This window comes from Rhinatrema bivittatum, chromosome 5, assembly GCF_901001135.1.
Source record: "Rhinatrema bivittatum chromosome 5, aRhiBiv1.1, whole genome shotgun sequence".
Classification (NCBI taxonomy): Eukaryota; Metazoa; Chordata; class Amphibia; order Gymnophiona; family Rhinatrematidae; genus Rhinatrema; species Rhinatrema bivittatum.
Window position 1 is genome coordinate 310310130 of NC_042619.1, and position 24758 is coordinate 310334887.

At 45.6% G+C, this 24758-nt stretch overlaps 1 protein-coding gene across 2 annotated transcripts in view; it reads left to right on the plus strand.

Annotated features, from left to right (window-relative positions):
• ANKRD23 (ankyrin repeat domain 23) overlaps positions 1–24174 on the plus strand; it is a 46283-nt gene extending 22109 nt beyond the window's left edge. For both annotated transcript variants that reach the window (XM_029604305.1, XM_029604304.1), the window contains exons 7-9: positions 8661–8759; positions 10405–10503; positions 18338–24174. In XM_029604305.1, the coding sequence (XP_029460165.1) occupies positions 8661–8759; positions 10405–10503; positions 18338–18439 (300 nt within the window). In that variant the 3' untranslated portion in view covers positions 18440–24174. The remainder of the gene's footprint in view (positions 1–8660; positions 8760–10404; positions 10504–18337) is intronic.
• Positions 24175–24758: the final 584 nt, after the last annotated feature.

Sequence of the window (24758 nt, forward strand, 5' to 3'; positions counted from 1 at the left end):
CCTATCCTACTCTGAGTATGTACCTACCTTAGAGGGGTTGTGAGGTGGAAGAGAGAGGGGCAGAAAGAGAGGAGGCAGACAGATAAGATTGGAGGAGTGGGCGATAAGGAAGGGAGCACTGAAATGAGAGAGGGGGGGGGGAAATCTTGAAGTGATATACAAGAACATAATATTTTCCATACTGGGTCAGATCAAAGGACCATCAAGCCCAGTATCCTGCTTCCAACAGTTGCCAATCTAGGTCACTGCCAGGATCCCAAAAGATTAATAAATTCTATGGTGCTTGTCCCAGGGATAAACCAGAATTTCCCCAAGTCCACCTTAATAATTATTTAATGGACTTTTCTTCCAAGAACTTGTCCAAACCTTTTTTTAAACCCAACTACACTAACAGGTTTTACCACCACCTCCAGCAAAGAATTCTAGAGCTTAATTATGCAATGAATAAAAAAACTATTTTCTCCTATTTGTTTTAAATGTATTACCTAGTAACTTCATTGCATGTCCCCTAGACTATGTACTTTTTGAAAGAATAAACAACCAATTCGCATTTACCTATTCCACTCCACTCATGATTTTATAGACCTCAATCATATCCCCCCCTCAGCCCTCTCTCCTCCAAGCTGAAGAGCCCTAACCTCTTTAGCCTTTCCTCATACGGGAATTGTTCCATCCCCTTTATCATTTTGGTGACATTTCTCTGTACCTTTTTAAATTGTACTATATCTTTCTTGAGATGTGGTGACCAGAACGGCAGACAATACTCGGGATGATGCCGCACCATGGAGCCACACAGAGGCATTAGGATATTCTCTGTTCTATTCTCCATTCCTTCCCTAAAAATTCCTAGCATTCTATTTGCTTTCTCATCCGCACACTGAGCAGAGAATGTCAACATATTCTCCACGATTATGCATAGATCCTTTTTCCTGCATGGTGACTCCCAATGTTGAACCTTGCATTGCGTAGCTATAATTTGGGTTGCGCTTCCCTATGTGCATCACTTTGCATTTTTCCACATTAAATGTCATCTGCCATTTGGATGCCTGGTCACCCAGTCTCCCAAGCTCCTTTTGCAATTTCTCATAATCTTCTTGTGATTTTAATAACTTTGAATAATTTTATATCATCAGCAAATGTGATCACCTCACTTGTTCCCATTTCTAGTTCATTTGTAAATATGTTAAAAAGCAGTGGTCCCAATATAGATTCCTGAGGCACTCTACTATTCATGTTTCTCCATTGTGAAAATTGACCATGTAGCCCTACTCTCTATTTTTCTATTTTTTAACCAGTTCTCCGTCCACAAAAGAATATTGCCTCCTGTGCCATGACTTTTTAAATTCCTCAAGAATCTCTCATTCGGTACTTTATCAAACACACTTTTTGAAAATCCAGATACGTTATATCAACTGGCTCGCCTTTGTCCACATGTTTATTCATGCCTTCACAAAAAAATGTAGCAGATTGGTGAGACAAGACTTCCCTTAGCTAACTTCATGTTGGCTTTGTCTCATTAAACAGTAATTGTGTTCATTATAATAGTTTCAATTATTTTGTCTGGCACTGATGTTAGGTTCACCGGTCTGTAGTTTCCTGGATCACCCTGGAGCCCTTTTAAAAAAAAAAACAAAAAACTGGCATTACGTTGGACATCCTCCAATCTTCAGGTACCATAGCTGATTTTAATGATAGTTTACAAATTGTTATTAGTAGGTCTTGTGAAAGGATATACATAAGAAAACTCTAGACACCTTAAAAGACCAGCACCAGAGAACTGGCCCAGTCTACCTTAAACCTAATACAGCAGGAAATCCTGGTCTTGAGCAGAGGTCCCTGGGAAAGGAATATAACTAGCCAGGCCCAGACGGGAACAGGAGGACCAGGGGAGAGAAGGAAGCCTATAGAAAGATAATACTGCTGAACTATAAGTTCTATTACTACAATTGTTCTTTTTGACTGCAAAGAATAGCAGAGCTGCTTTTGTTTGTTTCTTGACACAAATAAAGACATTTATGAAAGATTTTTGCCAGAGTCCAGCCTGAGTCTGTTCTCTGGCTACCCCAAGTCTACTCACAATGCCACATATGGTGTCAGTTCAGGCATTTCTGTTCTAAGCCTTGCACACACAGAGAAACCTCGCCAAAATGAAAAAAAGGGATGGTAATTATTTTTTCGCCTTTCTTTACTTTATCCTTTATTGGGCCTTGCTGCAGCAGCAACTGAAAGTTTAATTTTACAGCAGACTAAAAAGGATAGCTTCGTCTGGAGTGAGGGATTTATATCTATAGTGAATCAGAGCCGAACAGGCAGGTTTTGTTTTATTTTCCTGCAAGGAGAAAGAAAGTTATGTTTGAGTGCTCCAGAACAAGGCAGAGCTCTTCAGCAAGCTTTTGTGGTACCAGAGCCAGTAGGCTAGCATGTAGCGAGTCATAAAGGCCCTCAGTGAAAGGCAGCAGAAAACCTGGGAGTGGGGGAAGGCAGCGCACACCCTGAAGGAACAGGAGACCTAGGGGAGAAAAGGAAGCCTAGAGAAAGAGAATACTGCTGAACTGTATTACTACAATTGTTTGTTGAACTGTGAAGAATAGCAGAGCTGCCTTTCTGTTTCTTGTCACAAATAAAGATTTTTGCTAGAGTTCAGACACCCATTGCCTGTCAAGGCAGCTCAAAAGAAATAAAAAAAAAAATTTAAACATAGAAATATTTTCATATGGCAATACCCCCTCCTTTCAATACCCTTCCCCTTTTCACTAAATTGAGCCAAATAGCCCCCACTCCAATTCAAACGCCTCTCCCAGCCTCCCCAGTAGCAGCCCTCTCCCCCCACTGGATGTCCCTCCTTATACAGAATAAATTCCTTGGTAGTCTAGTGGCCCCCACCCTCCTCCGACAGACCACTCCCTCTGCCCCCCCCCCTGATCCTCCCTTACCTTAGAAAGGTACTCTGATGGTCCAAAGGTGGCTCAGAGCACCCCTAGGCCCCGGGCTGGTCAACAACATTTTCCAAAATAGCACCAACTGCCCTTTTCTCCTTTAAATAGCAATCCTGGTGGGGCTTTGCCCCTTTATATAGGGCATCAAGACGTGCCCTATATAAAGGGCACGTCTTGATGCCCTATATAAAGCACCCAGAGCATAGGGATGTGCGTTAACATTTTGATGCTCCAGGGAACAGTTAGCTACAGTTCCTCAGTTGGTGCAATTTGGGAAACAACATGGCTTCAGCCAGCTGCATTATTTTAGTTCTATAGGATTACCTATGCATTAGCTACTTTGCCTACATTAGTAAATTTTATGCATGCAAAGCAGCTTATTTCAATAGGGGTGGATTTTTAATAAAGTATCACACAATATTGCTGTGATTTGTGATTATGGCTCAATAAACGCTGTTTTTGTGTGTTAATCACTTATCATGGCTTAGTAAATGTACCCTTTAGATTGTGAGCCTCCTGGAGATGAGGAAATAACTACAGAACCTGAATGAAATTTGCTTTGAAATGTCACAAAAGGTGGAATATAAGTAAAAACTTATTAATATTGTGCTTTCTGACTTCAGCATATCACACCTGGCAACAAGATGTGCTACAGAATCTGCATTTGCCTGTTTTCCCGTTTTGTGCTTGAAGCATCTTCTCTGTAGTTCTGTGTTGCAATGATTAATCTCTCATCTTTAGGTTGAAGTTCTCTTCTCTTTAGTCATCCCTGTGTCAAGTTTTGATCTTCATGTGGTAATTGAAGTAACGTTTTATATTTCCCACTGTATTTTTGCTTTTGCCACTTATTTTAACTTGTTTGCTGGTTGAGCTTATCTTTAGCAAATTCTGTTGCTTCTTTCTTCATATATGCTGGTGAATACTCGCTCGTTCCTTCTATGGATTGCTTGTCCAAGTTTAAGGATGGAGATAGATTGTGATACTGTAGCATTTGTGTCTGTTGATGCTGATAAGTATATCTAGAGGCCTATGGTGCTTGCTCTGTATGTATAATCTATTTCTATAAGACAAAGTCCTACTTCAGCTCTTGGGATGTACAGTTTTAGCATATACTGGTTCTTATAGATCAGTTGGTGGTTATGTAGGAGTTTTCTTGTTCTTATATTCAATTGGTTGAGATATTCCTGGGGTCAGACTATGATTCCAAAATTATATGAAAGTTGAGGGATTGCAAGTTGATTGATGGCTTGTATCTTATTCCTTGCTGTTAAAGCACTTTTCAGTATTAGTTTCAGTCTCCTGTAGTACACTATGCTGATCTTTTCTCTTAGTGATTTGTGTTGGATTGTGCCCCTTCATTGACTCCTAGATATTTATATACACTTGCCAGCTCAAGTTCCCTTATATAAGTTTTCAGTCAGAGAGACGTTTTCAGTTTTGCTTAGTTTTTCTTCTCAGGAAAGTCATCTAAACACATGTGTTCAGGCCATATGTCATCCTGATGTCATCTGAGAAGCTTTTTACTTGTTGGAGTTATTATACTAAGTGATGATCACAGGAGCCATAAAGCTTCAAATCATAAATAGTAGGTGTGATGTTATCTGTGCATCATTAGCATCCCCTAAAATAATGCTAAATTTGTAGCCCAAGAACTTAATAACAGTACTCCCAGTTTGTTATTAACTAATATACCCGGGACTTTCCCCTGGTTAGTGTTAGGAAGCAATGCCCCCATTTACCCCCTTCCCCAACCCAGCAAACTGAGAACCAATGAGGTCAGGGCTCAGATCTCACTTCTGCCTCTGACCCGTCTCCTGACCTTGGGTAAATCACTTTGCCCTCCTTTGCCTCAGATATCAACTTAGATTGTAAGCACTCTGGGGCAAGAACCTATCTATTGCATCCGAATTGTAATTGCCTTGAGCAGAGGTTTGGGAAGGTGAGTAATTAAAACCAAATCTACCACTACCCTTTCTGTGGATATCATCCTTCCTGTCCCCTCAACACATAATCTTGGGGGTCATCGTTGATTCCTCCCTCTCCTTCTCCGTATACATCCAAAACCCGACTAAAATGTGTTATTTCTTTCTCTGTAACATCACCAAATTTTGTCCCTCCCTTTCTGAACAAATTACTAAAACCCTTATCCACTCTCTCATCAGCTCCTGCTTAGACCTTAACAACATTGCTCCTCACAGGTCTCTCCACTACAGGCTATTGAATATTCAGCTGCATGACTTATCACCTTCCAATGTCACAATGCACTGACCATTAGCTTCCCATCCATTTTCACATGTGGATGAGCACAAGCTTGAACTCTAAAGTTCCTTCATGCTACGGCTCATTATCTCTTCTCGCGTATTCCTGATCTCTCCCTGCACCCCTGCTCCATTCATTGGGCCCTTCCCCTTCCATCAGCTCCGCGCTTTCCAGCTTGCTGCACCTTATGCCTGGAACAGGCTTTCCAAACCAGCGCGTCATGCTCCCTCTACAGCACTATTCAGATTCATCCTAAAAACTCACCTTTTTAGCTGTAATCAAAATAAGGCCCTGTGATCCAAATCTTAAAAACTTCATAGTGAAGAAGAAAACTCTCTCTACAGCTGCATCAACATTTTGAAACAAACAAACAAAAAAAATGTAAACCAAGTGAGAAAGATGATGGAAGCTCCATAGAGTGGGGGCTGGCGCTTCTGTGCTATAGAAATGATAAGTAGCAGTGTATGTTGCACCTTGTGCTCTGCATACATTACTGCATACCTTTCCACATTAAATATCATCTAACTGACTGCCTACACAAGAATGTCCTTCTGTAAAATGGGTGAGTTCCTGTTGTGTATTTCCAAGCACTTATTTATCTGAGATCACATCTTCTAGATGCAACGTTTGACTGCTCTGGAGATGGTGGTACGATCTGGATGTGGGGAGCTTACATCAACCGCCTCCTGAAATGCTTTGGAATGTGAAGGGAGATGGAAGTAAAACTAACCTTTCTGGATGATGGGCGAGGCAAGGACAACTGCCAGAAATGTCCCTACTGTGAACTCATTAGTAGGGATGTGCAGAAGGGATGGATTCGTCCAATTCGGTATTCGAATTCGTCGGGACCCAAATACGTTGCATTTGTTTTCATAGGGGGGAAACCCGATTCGTCTATTAGTTGAATTCGGTATTCGTTTTCCATTAAAGTTGGAAAAACAAAAAAACCCCCCTTCCCAACCCTTTAAATTTAATTAACTACAACCCCCCCACCCTCCTGACCCCCCCCCCCCCCCCCCCAAGACTTGCCAAAAGTCCCTCGTGGTCCAGCGGGGGTCCTGGAGCGATCTCCTGCACTCGGGCTGTCGGCTGCCAGTATTCAAAATGGCGCTGATAGCCTTTGCCCTTACTATGTCACAGGGGCTACCGGTACCATTCGTCGGCCCCTGTCACATGGTAAGAGCAATGGATGGCTGGTGCCATCCATTGCACTCTCCTGCACTCGGGCCAGTGCCATCTTGTGCTCCTACCATGTGACAGGGGCTGACCAATAGCACCGGTAGCCCTTGTGACATAGTAAGGGCAAAGGCTATCGGCGCCATTTTGAATACCGGCAGTCAACGGCCCGAGTGCAGGAGATCGCTCCAGGACCCCCGCTGGACCACCAGGGACTTTTGGCAAGTCTTGGGGGGGTCAGGAGGGTGGGGGTTTTATTTGTTAATGATACGTTGCATTCGTGGGGGTTCACCATACGTTTCGGGAACCCACGAATGCAACGAATAGGGACCTATATATTGCGGATTGTGCATTCGTTCAAAACAAATGCACATCCCTACTCATTAGCAGACTGCAATATAAAGGACAAGAGCGATCAGTCAGCTGGTACGACACATGGAGGCGCTGGGACACCGTGAAGATAGTGTTATGCTGTATCAAGGTCACCAGCGACACCAGCACGATGGATGCAAAGGAAAAAGACAAAAAAGGACTGTCCTGGATAAGGAGAGAGATTTTGCAGGCAGTCACACTCTATAGCTAGCAACTGGGATGGATCTTTTAGAAGTGAGGACAAGAAAACTGGATGGACTGGACAGGCCGTTGGCCTTTTCCTGCCATCATCTACTATGTTACTATTATGGAGTTTGTGTGATTAGTGTTCATTACCCGAGGTTCAGATCTCTCGGGGAGTTCAAAGAATCATTACCTGAGGCTTGTGCACTCAGGGAGTTCAACCATCCTCTGCTACCAAGAATATTAAAAATCTTGAAACTTACCCTGCCTGGCTTCCTCCCCAGAGATAGTCAGTGATGAAACAGACTTTCAGTTTCAAAACATTAACATTTATTAAGCAGCTTAGAGATCTAATAAGAAATGGCAGTATCTGTTTATTTCATGCATGTATACAAAGTTAAGATAGAGGAATCTATAAGGAAATCAGATTGTGTTTCCTTATGGGAGTAAAGGAGCCTATCTTACAGAATATATTGTTTCGTGAGCAATGTCAGTTTACTCAAAGTTTTAAATTTGCCTTAGATTTTTATACTGTTATACATGGCTCGCATATGCTTACCCCTCCCCTCACTCATTCCCTACGTTTGCTGGTAATTTTCCTTCATGTGCCTCTCAAACATCACACATTCTGCTTACTCAGTACTTCCTTTGTTTCATGTAACTTGGCGCCTTTCTTATCAGGAATTCACTCTGCATTCTCACTCCGTTCTCAGCCTTGGGCTGATAATTACATTTTTCCCTCTTCAGGCCTTTTTATTCCAGTTACTAGTCAACATGAGGCAGTTTTCTTAAAGCAATAATTTAACCTAATTCTTCATTAGTAGAAATAGCAATATTGCTCTTTATTACTTCCTCTAGATCATTAGTAAAAATATTAAATAACAGTGGTCCTAGCACAGGACTACTAGTCCTAGTGGTCCTGTGAAATCCGGCTTGTGATCTTGTTCTAAGAGGGAATGAGAGGACGGAATGAAGTGGAAGGATGAATGACTGGGCGGGGATAAAAGGATTAATAGATGGGAGTTAGAGATGGGGGGAAAATGAATATTTGTCTTTATATGTGAGGGAGAGGGTTTGGATGATTGATTTTATTATTTTTGGTTTTCTTTATAGATTGAGGTGTTTGAGTTTTTTTTTTTGCAAAGTGGGTGAGGATAGGGGAATTGTTGGTTGTTTACATGGTTTGAGAATGTGATTTTTTTTTTTTGTACGTATGTTGATGGGAACACTGAAAACTGTTTAAAAGGTTTGAATGCTTGTGGCAAAATTGAAATTATGGTTTAGTAAATTCATACACTTTCCCCTCTTTGATGATTTACGTACAGTATGTCACAGCATCATGGCGCAGTATCCCAGCATCAGTACGTTACCGCCCAGTGTATCACTGCACACCCCCACAGCACAACGTCACAGCATCGCTGCACAGTATATCCAAGCACAGCATCACAACACTGTGACACAGCATCATTGAATCACAGCACAGCACGGTATGCATAGCATCATAATGTCACTGCGCAGGGCGTCTAAGCACAGCATTACAGCCCAGCGTGTCACAGGATCACGGCCCAGGGTCACATAAAAATGCCTTCCGTTTTTTGTTCTGCTCCCCTCCACTGGAGCCTCTCTCCTTATGACTTCCCATTCTGAATTTTAAGCAATAAATGGCACAGTCGCAAACCAGCCATGCAGAGGGAACAGTACGGCCTCACTGATGTCAATGTGCTTCCCTTGCAGCTGTGGAGCACGGCCCTGCATGTCGCTGTGCGAACAGGACACTGCGACTGTGTGGAGCATCTCATCGGCTGTGGAGCAAACATCAATGCACAAGACAAGGTACAGTCTTTGTCAATCAATCCTATGGTAATCCAAGCTCAGGCCATGAGCCACAGGTGCTGTCCAAGCTAGAGATGTGAATCGTGTGATCGATCGTCTTAACGATCGATTTCGGCTGGGGGGGGGGGGGAGGGAATCGGATCGTCGCAGTTTTGTTTTTTTAAATATCGTGTAAATCGGGGGAGGGCGGGAAAACCGGCACACTAAAACATCCCTAAAACCCACCCCGACCCTTTAAAATAAATCCCCCACCCTCCCGAACCCCCCCAAAATGCCTTAAATTACCTGGGGTCCAGAGGGGGGATCCCGGTGTGATCTTTTACTCTCGGGCCTCCGGTGCGTTGTAGAAATGGCGCCGGCGCTACCTTTGCCCTGTCATATGACAGGGCAAAGGTAGCGCCGGCGCCATTTTGTTTTTTGTCCCCCGACGTCAGGAGCGTAGGAGATCGCTCCCGGACCCCCGCTGGACCCCCAGGGACTTTTGGCCAGCTTGGGGGGGCCTCCTGACCCCCACAAGACTTGCCAAAAGTCCAGCGGGGGGTCCGGGAGCCACTTCCTGCACTCGAATCGTTTTGCCGTACAAAATGGCGCTGGCCATGCTGGCCAAAAGTCCAGCGGGGGTCCGGGAACGATCTCCTACTCTCCTGACGTCGGGGGACAAAAAAACAAAATGGCGCCGGCGCCACCGTTGCCCTGTCATATGACAGGGCAAAGGTAGCGCCGGCGCCATTTCTACAACGCACCGGAGGCCCGAGAGTAAAAGATCACACCGGGACACACACCCCCCCACTGGACCCCAGGTAATTTAAGGCATTTTGGGGGGGCTTCGGGAGGGTGGGGGATTTATTTTAAAGGATCGGGGTGGGTTTTAGGGTTGTTTTAGTGTGCCGGTTTTCCCGCCCTCCCCCTTCCCCGATTTATGATTTTTGACGATAAATCGGGGGAATTCCTATTAAATATCGCCTCTAACGATTTTTGACGATTTAAAATATATTGGACGATATTTTAAATCGTCAAAAAACGATTCACATCCCTAGTCCAAGCCAGAGTCCTCCTAAGGCTTAGGACAGTCTTATACATGTCCCGTGAAACATAGAATAGAATAACAATTCTGAGATCTGTCAAAACATCCAGAGCCAACATCTAGTCACATGATCCCTCCACAACGTATAACTGTGACCCCGCATTAGATTAGGGAGGAATTCCCCTGTGTAGAGAGGAAGGTGTCCTGGAGACTGCCTTCCCTCTACCATGACACAGAGCATCCCCTCCCCTTTACCACAACATGGAAAAGTTGCCTACCTAATCCTTTACCATGAAATGGAACCATTTCCATTTCGTTTCAGAGGAGGGTGTGGGAATAATCTCTGCTTCTCTCTCCACCATGCAATGGAATAGTTCCTGGATGCCCCCCTTACATGACATGGAAGAATCTCCTTCCTCCCGCTTCTATTGTGATGCATGACAATCTCCTGCCCCTCTATCTAATATGCCAGGAAAGAGTCTGTTGTAGCCATCCCCCCATCTATCAGTCCCTGCCCAGCTGTTTAGCAATAAGTACCAACACAATCCAATGTTTAAAGACAGGCAGCATTTCCTGGTTGACTGGATATCCCACATTATGTCTGAATTCTTCCCTTCACAGGAAGGGGACACACCAATGCACGATGCCATCCGGCTGGGCCGCTTCAAGGCTATGCAGATGCTGCTTATGTACGGAGCAAACCTCTCCATCAGAAACGAGGTCAGGCCTTTCTCCTCCCCTCTGCTCCCTGCGTCCCTTTCGTGTGGGAACTCGTCCTCCTTTCCTTATCATCCCTCCTCCTTCACCTGTCACCACTCCATTTTTCCTTCCTACTTGTGCTTCTCCATATCTTCTTCATGTGTCCTTCATACCTCTGCTCTCTACCACTTTTCCCCTCTCCTTCCTCCATTCCACTCACGTCCTTACTTTTCTGCACCACCACCCCTCTTTCTTCAATTCACCTTCTATTCACTCTTCCATCTGCCTCCTCTGCATCCCAACACCCGCCTTCCTGATCTCATTCTCCAATCAGTCACCCTTCATCTTTTCTACTTACTTCTGCCCCTTGACCTCATTCTCCATCTCTCGACCTTTTGTGTCTTCTTATGTCTGCTTCTCATCACACCCCTTCGTGGTGACCATGTCTGTCGTCTCTCGTCTATCTCTGTTCCCCATCACCCCATCTTCCTTCTGTCACCCTTGCAGGTGTCCTCCTTATCTCTAATACCTACCACTCCTCCTGACCTTGCTCTCTGCCTCGCATCCTTCTATCCATCTCTCTTACCTCTGCTGCCCATCACCTCTCTTTCCTGACCTCACCCTGCATTGCTCACTCTTCCTAGTTACCTCTGCTTTATCTCTGACCCTTACATCTGTCCTCCTTATCAGAGATGGATGATGACGTCAGGGAGCAGAGATAAGGAGGACAGAGTTTGTACTCGTTACCCCACCTTCCTGATTCAAATTCTTTTTGTTACTCTTCCATCTGATCTTGTCTCTGCTACCCATCACCTCTTTTTCCTGACCCTTCCATCCATCCTTTTTACCTCTGCTCATCACGCCTCCTTCCTGACCTCCTCCTTCTGTTACCCTTCCACCTCACTTCCTTCCCTCCTCACCTTGACACTGCATGTGTTTGTGAGCGTCTAGGGGAGTGCAGTGTTTATGATTATTTTCCCTCATAGAATACAGCTATGTCATTATGAACAAGAACACTCACCCCTTACTGTATAAGGGGTAATAATAGCGTGTCGAAAACGCACGTCCAAACCCACCCAAAATTAATAGCACACTCAACATGCAAATACATGTTGATGACCCTATTATTTAGTCCTGCTCAATACAGAAAGTAAAATGTGCAGCCAAGCCTCACATTTTACTCTCAGAAATTAACGCCTTCCCAAAGGCAGGAGTTAATTTCGGCCGGCACCGAGAAAGTGTACAGAAAAGCAGAAAACTGCTTTTCTGTACACCCTCTGACTTAATATCATAGCGATATTAAGTTGGAGGCCCCAAAAATAAAAAATCTTAACAAAAATCGGCCCGCGGGTTGGAAAATGAACGCTCAATTTTTCCAGCAGCCGTTTTCCGAACCCGTGGCTGTCAGCGGGTTTGACAACTGACACCCCCCCCCTCCCTCCCCCGGGTGCAAGCAAAGCACTGGCCATCAGTAGTCCTTTCGTGGAAGTTGTCGGATGTCCAGAGATGGTACAGATCAGGGTTCAGGAGGCAGTAAGCCTTCCCAATGAGGCCAGAGGCCCCCACTCCCACATAGAAGCTGTAGGAGATAGATTATCCAGCTTCTATGAGCAGTGGGAGAAGGTAACCTCAGACCGGTGGGTCCTGGAGGTAGTCAGGCACAGTTATGCTATAGATTTCTTGTGTCCAGTACAAGATGCCTTTGTAGAGTCGCGTGTGATTTCTTGCGACAGGCAAGAGGCCATGTGGGCGACGCTCCAGTGGTTACTCAATCTAAACGTCATTTGTCCGGTTCCTCTTGTGGAATGGGGCTAGGGTCGGTACTTGATATACTTTGTGGTTCCCAAGAAGGAAGGCTCCTTTCGTCATATCCTTGACCTGCAGAAGGTGAACCGGTGCCTACAAGTGCCCAGGTTTCACATGGAAACGTTTTGTATGGTGGTTGCGGCAGTGCACAAAGGGGAGTTTCTGGCGTCCTTGGATCTGATGGAGGTGTATCTGCACATTCTGATTCGACAGAACCATCAAAGATTCCTAAGGTTCATGGTTCTGGGTCAGCATTATTAGTTTAGGGCTCTTCCCTTTGGTCTGGCCACGCTCCAAGCACGTTCACCAAGGTAATGGTTGTAGTAGCAGCAGCTCTGCGCAAAGAAGTGATCTTGGTGCATCCTTATTTGGACGATTGGCTCATCTGGGCGAAGTCTTGGGAGGACTGTGAAAGATTGCTCCAGAGAGCAATGAGCACATTACAGTCTCTTGGTTGGGTTATCAATCTGCAGAAGAGCCAGTTGATGCCCACACAATGCCTGGTGTACCTGGGAGTGCTATTCGACATGCTGAATGGCAAGGTCTTCCTGGCAACAAACAGAATTCAGAAGCTACAGGCTCAGGTGAAAGGCCTTCTTCGTCTGGGGGTGCCAACAGTCTGGGATTATCTCCAAGTCCTGGGCTCCATGGCATCCACTTTGGAGCTGGTCCCTTGGGCCTTTACAGCGTGCACTGTTGTCCAGATGGAGTCCTGTTTTGGAGTAGTTCCATATACCATTACCTCTTCTTAAGGAACTCTTGGTGGCTGTCGCATCGCAACTTAGAGAAGGAGGTGGAGCTGGACTCCCTCGGCTTGGATGGGCATCTCTACGGATGCCAGCCTCTCCAGATGGGAGCTGTGTGTCAAGACAAGACAGCTCAAGGCCTGTGGCGAATGTCTGAGAAATCTTGGTCCATCAACAGACTCGAAACCAGGGTGGTTCGCCGGGCCCTTCAAGTGTTCCTGCCCTTGGTCAGGGGTCGGATGGTGCGTGTCTTTTCCAACAACGCGACCATGGTGGCATACATCAACAGGCAGGGGGGAAACAAAGAGCCCTGCAGTGATGCTGGAAGCGCGATGTTTGTTCGCCTGGGCAGAGATTCATCTCAGGGATCTCGCCATGTCGCAAGAGTGGAGAGCATGCAGGTGGACTCCCTCAACTGACAGCAATTGGACCCCGGAGAGTGGGAGTTGTCTTCTGAGGCGTGGAATCACATTTGTGCCAGGTGGGGTGCTCCGCAGTTGGACCTGAAGGCAACACAAACCAACTCAAAAATGGATCAGTATTTCAGTCGACGGAAGGAACACGGATCAGTGGGGCTCGATGCTCTGGTGTGTCCATGGCCCACGGGAATTCTTCATTACATCTTACCTCCATGACCTCTCATAGGCCACATCCTAAGGCGGATAGAGGTGCATTGTGGGTCGTGGTGCTCATGGCTCCAGAGTGGCCTAGGGGTCCCTGGATTGTGGATCTGGTATGGCTGGCGGAAGATGGCCCTCTATAACTGGCCCATCTTCTGCGCTTCCTCTAACAGGGGCCCATATTCTTGGATTGGGACGATCACTTCTGTCTTGCGGCTTGGCTTTTGAGAGGCAGAGGTTGCGCCTGAAAGGTTATTTGGAGTCTGTTATTTCCACTCTTCTTCAGACTAGGAGGCCTGCTACGTCTATGGCGTATGCCAGGGTCTGGAAGATGTTCGAAGGGTGGTGTTTGCAGAAGAAGCTGAGCCCTGTGGCTGTGGCAGTGTCACAGATATTAGACTTCCTGAAGCAAGGGTTAGCTAAAGGTTAAGCCTTTAACTAAGAACTAGAAGATTTAAAAAACCCTGTCCTTTGGTTTTAATGTATGGTTTCTCTGCCTTTATTTAATCTAGTCTATTAATTGCCTTATTTATTTACTTAAAGTTGAGCTTAGTTTTTGGTTTTACCTATTTATTTAGATCAAGTGTTTTTTTCTTGTTTCAAGTCTTGTTCAATGTAAACTGTTCCATGTAAACTGTTCTATGTAAACTGCCCCCCGGCAGTAGTTCTTCTGTTAACTGTGAACCGGAGTGATATGTATTGTATACAGGAACTCCCGGTATATAAAAACTATAAATAAATAATTCACTTCGAGTTCAGGTAGCTGCCTTGGGAGCCCTCTGAGACGATGCTCAGGGTCGGAAACTGGCAGTGCACCCTGATATTATCAGATTTCTTAAAGGTGTGAAGCATTTGTGTCCACCAGTGTGTAAAGTGTGCCCAGAGTGGAGCTTAAATTTGGTATTCCGTGCTCTCTGCGAAACTCCGATTGAGCTGTTGAGGAGGGCATCATTGAAGGATTTGACTCTGAAGACTGTGTTCCTGGTGGCTATCTGTTCAGCAAGGAGGATTTTGGAGCTACAAGCCTTATCCTGTAGAGACCTTTTCCTGCGAATTTTCTGGGACAGGGTGTCATTGAGAACAGTACCATCCTCCGTGCCCAAGGTGGTGTCTTCTTTTCATGTCAATCAGATGGTGGAGCTTCCAGCATTTCTGGACTGGTCCCGAGATTCCCCCCAGGAGAGGGAGCTGCATTTGTTGGACACATGACACGTCCTTTTATGCTATTTGGAGGTTTCTAATGCCTTTTGATGGTCAGACCATCTCTTTGTCTTATTGCTGGGACCAAGAGGGGAGACAAAGTATCGAAAGCTACCATTTCTAGATGGATTAGGGAAGCCGTCTCTTCCGCATATATTTCTAAAGAGAGAGACTCCTTTGGGGTTAAGAACCCACGCCACAAGAGCACAGGCGGCCTCCTGGGCGGAGTGTCAACTTCTTTCTCCACAGGAGATTTGTAGGGCGGCTGTCTGGTCTTCCATTCACACTTTCACCAAGTTTTATCCTTTAGATGTAAGGGTGCAGGATGAGGCGTCCTTCGGTGAGAGCGTTCTGTGAACAGGTCTTTCTGAGGCTCCCCCTGTGTAGGGTGGCTTGAGTATGTATAGGAAAGGAAAATTGGTTCTTATCTGCTAATTATCTGTAATACAGCAGATCATTCCAGAGGCCCAACCCGTTCTGACTCCGAAAGACAGTCTGTGGAGCTTTTAGTATTCTGAATAATTGGTTTTCTATTATATAAAGCAGAGCTGGTGGCTTACCGGTATATGTTTCATTTGGTTTTCGGGTGACCTAGACCTCTGGTTAGTTGGGAGGGGGTCCAACATTTGGGGCCAGGTCGCCATTAGCTGAAGTTGAAGTTTTGTTTCAGAAGCTTGGGTACAGGCTGCTACTGACGGACTGCAGGTGTCACTCTCTCTTATGTAGCAGTGTCCAACGTTTTTGTTCTCTGACTCCATCTGCTGGTAGGGATACAAAACCCACTGGTCTGGAATGATCTGCTGTACTACAGAATTTTAAAATGAGCAGGTAAGAATCAATTTTCCTTTCTGCTTTTTTGACCCTTCAAAGCGGATTGCATTCAGGTATTGCAGGTATTTCCCTATGCATGACCCTGCATTCATTCTTTGCTTGCAGACTCTAGACCATCCTTCCAGCTTCACTAGGTCCCTCATCATGTTTTCCACACTTTCCCAAGATATCAACCCTCTTGCAGATTTTGGCATCTTCTGCAAAAAGGCAAAGGCTTTGCCAATAGCCCTTCCACGGTATCACTTACAAAAATGTTGAACGGAACTGAACTGAGGAAGAGGGAAAGCCACCTGAAAGGGGAAGGGAGGAAGAGGAAACTGAAAAGGAAGAGATGAGGGAATAAGAAGAACCTGAAGGAGTTGAAGTGGTGAAAAGAGGGGAGAAATTGTTGGAGTGAGAGAGGGAGGTATGAAGAGGAAGAGAGTAAGGAAGGTGGGAAAGAGAACTTACAGGGTACATAGCAAACATCCATCTGCACAAACAGAAACCAGATCCCTTCTACAGGGTGACCTTTGTGAGATGATCCCCTCTAGCCAATTAAATGACATCTAAGTGTCTTAATGACATCAGCATCAAACAGTCTTCATTTTGCAGCAGAGTTATTCTGAGAATGCCTACTCACATAAAATCTGTTTGGTCTCTATGTAGGATATTTTTAGGAGACTTATCTAGCCCACCTGCTAAAATTGTAATTCTTTTTAAATCAACAATTAGGAGTGATATTGAAGGGTAAGAGGAAGAATTGTTGGGCTTGCCCTCTTTCAGGACTATTTAATAGAAGGTGCGGGAGAGCCGGCGCTCTGAGTTGAGCACCTGCTCTCCTGATGCACGCCCAGGTACCTCTCCTGGGCACGCGATTCTGTAATTAAATTAGGCCGGGCACTAATAAGGAGGTGCTAGGACAATAGCGTGTCCCTAGCACCTCCTTATTAGCAGAAGAGTTGGTTGTCAGAGGGTCTGTATCGGCCTGTTTTTGAGCGAATGTGGTAGCGGCTTTATACACAGCTTCTGGGAGAGTTTGAGGCCAATAGCTTTCTAAAAAGAGCTTAAAAAAATCTGAGAAAATATTCTCCCAGTGACTTGAAAATTTTTCACAGAAAAATCCAACAGCTCCTGGAGTTTTATCATTCTGTAGTCTTTTCAGCTTCTTGAGAAGTCATAAATATCTCCAAACGTTTACCCTCTTCATGTGACGATTCAGGCAATTTTAGCTTTCCCTGGTGTTCCTTTACATGAGATTGGCTAGCTTGATTTCGACTAGTGTAGCAATGATGGTAATGGTTCCTGAAAATGCTCAGCACACATTCTGCATTCATATTTTAGCTTCTTATTAAGCCTCAATCAAGTAAGTAAATTATTCTGTTTTCTTTCTTTTAGTTTACTCTCCTTAAGCTGATTCTGAGCCCAGTGCTATTCACTCATACATACACAGCCTTCTCTTATATTTTTAAATTGCTTTAATATTTGGTCACTCATCTTACAATATTGGATATCCGCACTCAGGGTTAATTTAGATCGGGATAATTACCAGTCCTCAAGTGCTGCAAACAGGTCTGGTGTTCAGGATACCCACAAGGAATATGGATGATATAGATTTGCATTTGTTATGTGTCCCGTCTGTTTTGACTAGATTGTAAGCGCCAAGGAGCAAGGATTGTCCATTATGGGGACAATTTTCAGATGGTTTGTCCAACTTAGTTCAGGACTTAGATAAAGCGCAGGTTTTAAATTTCCTGCTACTCCACACATACCTTCAACTCATCCGACTGTTTAGACAGTTAAGTTAACTGATAACTTTGCCCTGGAATGACTCCAATTTAAGTTAGCCAGATAACTTATCCAGCTAAGTCTGGTCATGCTGGAGATTAGTCCTAAAGTTAGCTGGATAAGTTTATCCAGCTACCTAGAACTTTATCCAGTTATTTTCAGTGGATCACCCAACTAGCAGCTTTCTGCTGACTGTCCATGATAAGTTATTTGGCTGACTTTAGCTAGATACTGTAAATAGTCTGCTTGCCATGCTGCTGAATACTGACCTCCTATCTCTGTACAGTGCTGCGAACATCTGGTATGCGCTATAGAAATGATGGTAACACAGAAATACAATTGTAATGCAGCACTCGAGGACCAGAGTGGCCTATACCTACTACAGATTAATATTTTCTCAGTAAAGTTCTGGTTTTTGCTTAATCTCTTATGGTGTGCCTAGAATTTTATATTCAGAGGCAGATATTCAGTGCTGTTTGTCCAGCTAAGTTTAAGCTTAGCCAGATAATGTGTTATCTGTCTAAAAAGTTATTCAGCTGGCTTGCGGATGTTCTGGGGCAGAGCCAGTTTACCAGCTACGTTAGCTGGATAAAAACAGATTTTCAACATCGTCCAGGTTATCCTGAAGTGAACTGGATAAACATATCTAGCTAATTTTAAGGTAGCTGGGTACATTTATTGGTGTGAGCCCACCACTGAATATCCCAAAAAAGGTTACCCAGATAAGTTTATCCAGCTAACATTGCTGGCTGTACAGTGGCTGAAAATGGATCCCTTAGTATCTCAAGTAGCAGCAGCCTCGGTTGCAGGACTGCTCATGTCTCACATATCATTGACCTCGGCTGCAGTGCTGCCCCTAATATTCTGACTGTGTTTTGGTTGCAGGAGGGCCTTACCCCAGTGGAGATGGTGAGAGACTGGCAGACAGGTATCAGGGAGATCCTACAATCATGTGCAGACAGATGGCACTCGAATCCCAGAAACTAAACCAGAATGGAGCTCCCATCTGGGAGTCTCCTTGATAGAAACTTGGCATTCCATGACAAAGTGTGACCTCCTCCACCATGGCACCTACTGTCTCTTCGTTTTAACCTTGACTCTATGATGGAAGGAAAGGAAGAACCCAGGGTTCCCTCATCGCTGCAGCTTCCTGATAATTTCTCTGGGGATTCTCAATCGAAGTTGGACTCAGACACCTCCCAGAGGTCTGTGGAGTGTGCTTTCCTGAAGATAGCCAAGCTCCCACTCATGAACCTTCTTGTAGCTGCAGCATGGGAATGCACGGTGAATGTGGATTCAGGAGCAAAACCAATGAGAGCAGAGAAGCTGTGACAATCACTGCCACTCCCACCCCTTCCCAACTCCTATTCTCACTCATCCCCTCTCCATCCCAACTCCTGACCATTCACACTCATACGTGACTTACTCCCCAACTTCTTACCATTCTTACCCATCACCTACTCAACCCCTTTCCTACCCTCTGCAACTCCTCATCTTCCCTTGTTAGAGCCGAACCATTCCAGCTCCTGACCATTTTCACTAAATCCCTAACCAGCTTAGATCCAAACCCCAACTCATTGTTATTTTCATGCACTCATTAAAAACCCACAACTCATGACTACCTTTGCCCACTCTCATTTCCTAGCTGCTCTCAGCCACTCACTACCTACCCCCATCTCTAGGCCAATCCCACTTACCCATTTATCCTTCACCAGCTGCCTACCACTCTCACCCAATCGCTACCCATCTCTGGCTCTTCGCTTCTCTCATCTACCCCCATCAATCCCTAGATATTGGCCACTCCCAGCATCCCTTCATCTCCATGCTACTCTCACCCAAGCCCTATCTACATCTCCTGTTAGCTCACCCCTCTCCACTGTCCTGCTCCCCTTTGCTCTCACCTGTCCCCTACCCACCCAAATCTTCTAGCCACTATCACCTATCTCCAGCCACCCTTCTCCCAAACACTACTCACTCCCACCTACTCCCTCCTTACTATTCCCAACCCCACCTTATCAGCCCTCAACAATTTATTGTTATCTGCTGTCTCACAACATTTGGTGGCACATGAAAGAAGATTTAAGAAATACAGTGAGATATGAAGGTGGTCACCACCATGATGAAATAGACGCTCAGTATAGAGGGCAAGCGATGAAGTTAGTCCGTCTTTGCAGGAAATCACACTGAGCCTGGGCTATAAAGACATTGGTTGGTAGCTGTGTACAGAGCTGAGATTATAGGGAGTCACTGGTTGGCGAATGTTTATATGACTGGGACTATAAGGAACTGCGGTTTGGATGTGTGCAAAGCTGAGATTGAAAGGACTCATTGGTTGCTGGATATGTGCAAAACTTATTGGATTCTGGATACTAGAAAGGGTGTTTGTTGGAGGCAGTGATGGTAGAATGGGGAGGGCTCTGAGGAGGGAATAAGGACATAGTACTAACGGCAGGGTTCAGCCAGGGATTTAGAACTGGGACAGGTTCAGCCCAGGGGCCATGAGGAGGGAATGAGGTTGTGATACTGGAAAAGACTCAGTCTGCAGGCAGCAAGAAAAGCCTGAAGTTATAGTATTGAAAAGGGCTCAGTGAAGAGCGAATTAGGCTGCAGCTTTGTCTCTGGAAGTTATACCTGAGAAACAGAGGGTAGTGGATGTCAGGAATTCCCATTTAAACAGAGTGAAGTCACTGGACAACATGACTTCCTGGGCAGGGGTTGCTTTTTGGTGCATCTCCTTTCCTTATGGGCTTGCATGTTGACTCAAAGGGACGTTGTGTCACCTGCCAGCTTGGCACCCAGGGTATTCGCCTTCTTGCCCCACCGATTGCAAGAGGCCTGCTAGTAACCAAAACTATGGCAGAATTCAAGCATGCTGGGGATGGATAGGGAGGGTATGGGCTTTTAGGAAGCTGCGGGTAAACTTAGACACATAGTGCCACCATACACATAAAACTTTACCCACAGCAGGAGAGATGGGGCCGGGCACAGGATGGGGAGAGGAGTTTGTACTTACACGCATACTTTTGAATTTTCGACATTACACATATAATTTTTCTAAAGCAAACTAAGCAGGTGTAAATGTGTGCCAGTAGTGAAAGTTCACATGTAATTTCAGACTGAAAGTTAATATAAAAGATACCTGTGGACTTTGCACCAATGTGGGCAGTTACAGAATTCCAGAACAGAGTAGGGAGATGGCCGGAGCAGGATTCGTAGCGATACAAAAGGCAGAGGCAACTCTCTCATCTCAACCTTTTCCCTCCTCCTCGCCTACTTCCTCGCCTACTGTCTCCCCTCCCTTTCTCTTTGCAGGGACTGACTTTCAGTACCTGTGCCTTTGTCTGTGAGAGGTTGGCGCCGGTCCATTAATCTTTCCATGGTTTAAGCGTGGCAGCTGTTAAAGGTCCTAACATCCTGAGTCTCAGCTTCTCTGCCCTCACTGGAAGGAATTCCTTCACTGCTTTGTCCTCAGCTGAGCTTCTTTCTTTCCTGTAGGAATTGAGTTTATCTGGACTCTTTTATATGGCACTTAATAGGGCTGTACGTGCTGCTGTTGGCGTCCCTGGATTCTGGCTGATGAGGATCTGAGCCTCTGCACTGCAGGCCAGGCTGAGTGTTCAGACGCATTAGCAGAGCCTGCAACTTCAAAACTGAGCCAGGAGCTGCGGTACGAACCGCGACAGCAGAGGCAAGGGAGGAGTGCTGCATCTGTGCTGTGCAAAGAAAGGCCCTGCTTTCCTGCTGAGCTTAGGCATTCACAAGTATATTGAGATGCCAGCCTCATAAAACAAGAAGGCACCAATTACCTTTAGTGCTGCCACTAGGGTGGCATCATGTAGGAGCCAGCCCCCTCCCGTGGATGCTATGGTGTTACGTCTAGTACCATTTTGGCAGCTTTTCTCTAAGCTGAGTAGAAGGGCTACCAAAATGGTGCAGGGTCTGCACCAAAAACAGAAGAAATAAGACTTAAGAACTGAAATATGTATACCTTAGAGAAGAGGAGGGTCATCCTAATGACGCAGTGGTAGCGCTACACACTGCCATACGAGAGATCTGAGTTCAATTCCCAGGGTAGGCTACTGCTGTCCAGCCCCTAGAGGGAAGGATCTTAGCTATTGCTCAATACTGACACCTAGTGGCCAGACTTAGGGTTCATGTTATGTGGGCTCCAGAGTGAGCCGCTGTCTTGTGGCTCCTGGACAAGTACTAGTGCTGCAGTTCTGGGAGAAGTTGGTCAGAGATATAAAACAGAGAAAAAAAACATGGGGGGGAATCCAAAGGAGCAGGGGGAAACGTCCAATTAAAGAACAAAGACGAGGAGGATGAGGGGATATGAGAGAGACGTTCAAACGCCTCAAAAGTATAACTAATGCACAGAAAATAAACATTTTTAGCGACAAGGAAGTTCTAGAATAAGGGCTCAGAAATAACATTACAAATATTTCTTCACAGAAAGGGTGACGGACGCATGAAACCGTTTGCCAGGGGAAGACAAAATGAAAACAAAAACACTAGCAAGAAAGTTAGGGATAAGCACAAAGTAGCCCTATTTGTAAAGAAGTGAAAGAAAAGGCAGAGAGCACCTGTGGTCTATGAGGCTACAACAGGAAGTAATGTGGGCAGATTATGTGGTCGTTGTGGCAGGTGCGAAGAGTCACACTGCCCCTGGCTCCTTGAGGTGCAGCGGCAGTCACGCAGCACAGGCCTAAACATGGGCCATTGAGGTGGGAGGTGGACCCCGCCTCCCCCTTCCCATGTCTGGCTGCATGGTGGGGCAGCAGCTTCTCAGTAAAGCCTCACCTACTGCACTGGCTCCAGTTGCATCCGAAGGAACAGTCCTGCTCCTGGCCTTCATCTGCCCTCATATTCTATGTGGTCTTAAAGGACACCGCCCATGGTTACAGCCCTAATATTCTGTCTTTGGGTGCACATGTGGGCAGGAACCTCTCTTTCCATTATGAAATCTTTTGCAGCGGGAATTACCTTCTTTCTCAGCTGCATTCACCTACTGCAGGACACTTTTATACTGTATTTATTGAACCAAGGTATTTATTTTCCAGAATTTTTTTTTTTTTTTTTTTAATTAAAACCTGGGTTGCGCTTTGGCCATTTGCTCACTTCATGGTGATCCCTGCACAGAAACACTGCTGACTTTCAGGTGGGATTTACTGCTGTGGCAAGTCTGAATAATCAGGCTCTGGAGTCCGGAGGAGCAGGCTGAGCCAGGTTTGGTCTTTTACTTCCTGCTCTGTGTGCTCTAGGATGCACAGTCCAGCTTGCTTGCTAGAAAGCACTAGTACAGGTGACAGGCTCTCCCCAAATCTGCCCCTCTCATTAAGGCACCCTTTGATGTCACTAAATAGTTTCAAAGTGGACTCCTTTGAAAAAATGAGGATTGGCTGAGCTCATGATTAGGGGGGAGCTGCTGACTGTACTAGGAGTAAGGTTGTGGCTTGAGCCCTGTCTGCTGTTCACTGATGACCTGGAAGTGTCCACAGGCAGTGAAAGCGCCAGGGAGCTGGGCTCTAATCTCTGCAGCATGGGGAAAATGGAGGGTTCCCCTCTGCCTTCCGTAAAGGCCAAGCCTCCCTGCCAGGCTGGGACTATCTGCACCAATTTGGGCACTGAAGGGCTCGATTTAAGAACAGGGTAAAGTTGCCACAGTATCGGGTACCCTTTTAGGAGTCACTGTTGGTTTATGTGCAGGGCTTTGCCTAGTGCAGAATTTTTTAACAGCTCATTTTGACTGCAGTGGAAGTCTTGTGAGCTTTTGCACACACTTTAATTTTGGTGCCAATGCAAAATGATTTTGTTGGTTATTTTTGCTTTTTTTTTTTTTTTTTAATCCCCCACCCTTTGGGCTTCAGATCATAAGTAACAGTTGAGTCAGGCCTGCTCTTCAGCTCCTGCTGCATGCCCTTCTGGGCGTTTCACAGTAGGAGACACTTTTGAATTGAGTGCGGCTCCTGTTGCTCAGTGACCTGGGGCTCTGCTCACACTGTAGGCACCTGTCGTCCCTTCCTGGCTGATAAGAGTTGACCAAACCAACTGGAATGCACTGTGCCAGGAGACCGGGCTGGCCTATGCCTTCTGATCCCCGTGCACTGTCAGGCTTGGCCGTTGCTGTAGCATGGAAGGAACCTGCACAGCTGGCCCCCAGTGCATTGTGGGAGTCGATCATCATACATTCTGTGTATCAAGTATAAAGTCTCACACTACTACCCCCGAAACTCTGAAATGGGACCACCAGTGCTCGTGAATTACCAGGGTGGTCAGCAGGCTCAGGTTATTAGTTTTCGCCGCTCCTTTTAAGACCTCTTGCATTCCTCTTTCCCAAAGAGCTCTCCAAAGGGAGCCATCACACATGGCTTCTGCTCTTACTCCTTCCCATTTGGCTCTCATCAAGGGGCCATCATTCCTCTTCCTGTTCCCAATATAGCTCGCGGCATCTCCAGGCAGCCAACCTTAAGCTTGCAGCCAGGTGCAGCCCCGAAAGGCAAATGTCAAAGTTCTTCTTCTGGAAAGAAAACCAAACCCTGATGTGAAAGGTTTCTCCTCCGTGTTCTGTATATCTGGAATAGTATTAAGAATACAAACGCATTTATTAGCAAATTCAAACCCGTCGTGGAGCAGAAACACTTTGTTTGCTGTAAGACAAGAGGAAGCAGCACAATTGTATTTATTTATTGTTTATGAATATAATTTTTTTTGTTGATCTTTAATTGCGTGTCTTTTTCTTTACAAAGGTGCTGGGGGTGCCACAGCTGGAGAACTGGTTCCAGGGTAGGGGGGGAACCTTATGCCACCTTCTACTCAGCTGGTGCTGCTGCTGCTCCAGGCATCTCCTGCTTTAATCTACCTCGGGCCCTGTGGTTGCAGGGGAAGGGGGGGGGGGGAGGGGCTGGCCGGCCGCCCACCCACCCGATGCAGTTCAAACAAAGAAACAACTACAGCAGTACCACTCAGCTACATGATGGTCAGAGTCTCTCCCGGTGCAGCTTAGGAGACACGCTGGCCGCAGCTGGGGATGGTCACGTTTTCCTGACACTGCACTCACACTTGCGTCGCATGCAGTTAAGACCCTAAGAGCCCTCTGCTTTGGAGATATTTTTTTTCCCATGGCTTCCTGCAGAGGAAATGCTGCTGTTTATGTCAACGCGAGGCCCACCTGGAAACAGCTGTATTTTGCCCACCCAGATGTTCATAATCAAGAATTTGTAAATACATTTTAATTTATAATAATGCTAATGTTACTCTCAAACTACTATTTTCTTTTTTTCAGAGAACTAAAAACCATTCTTTTAAA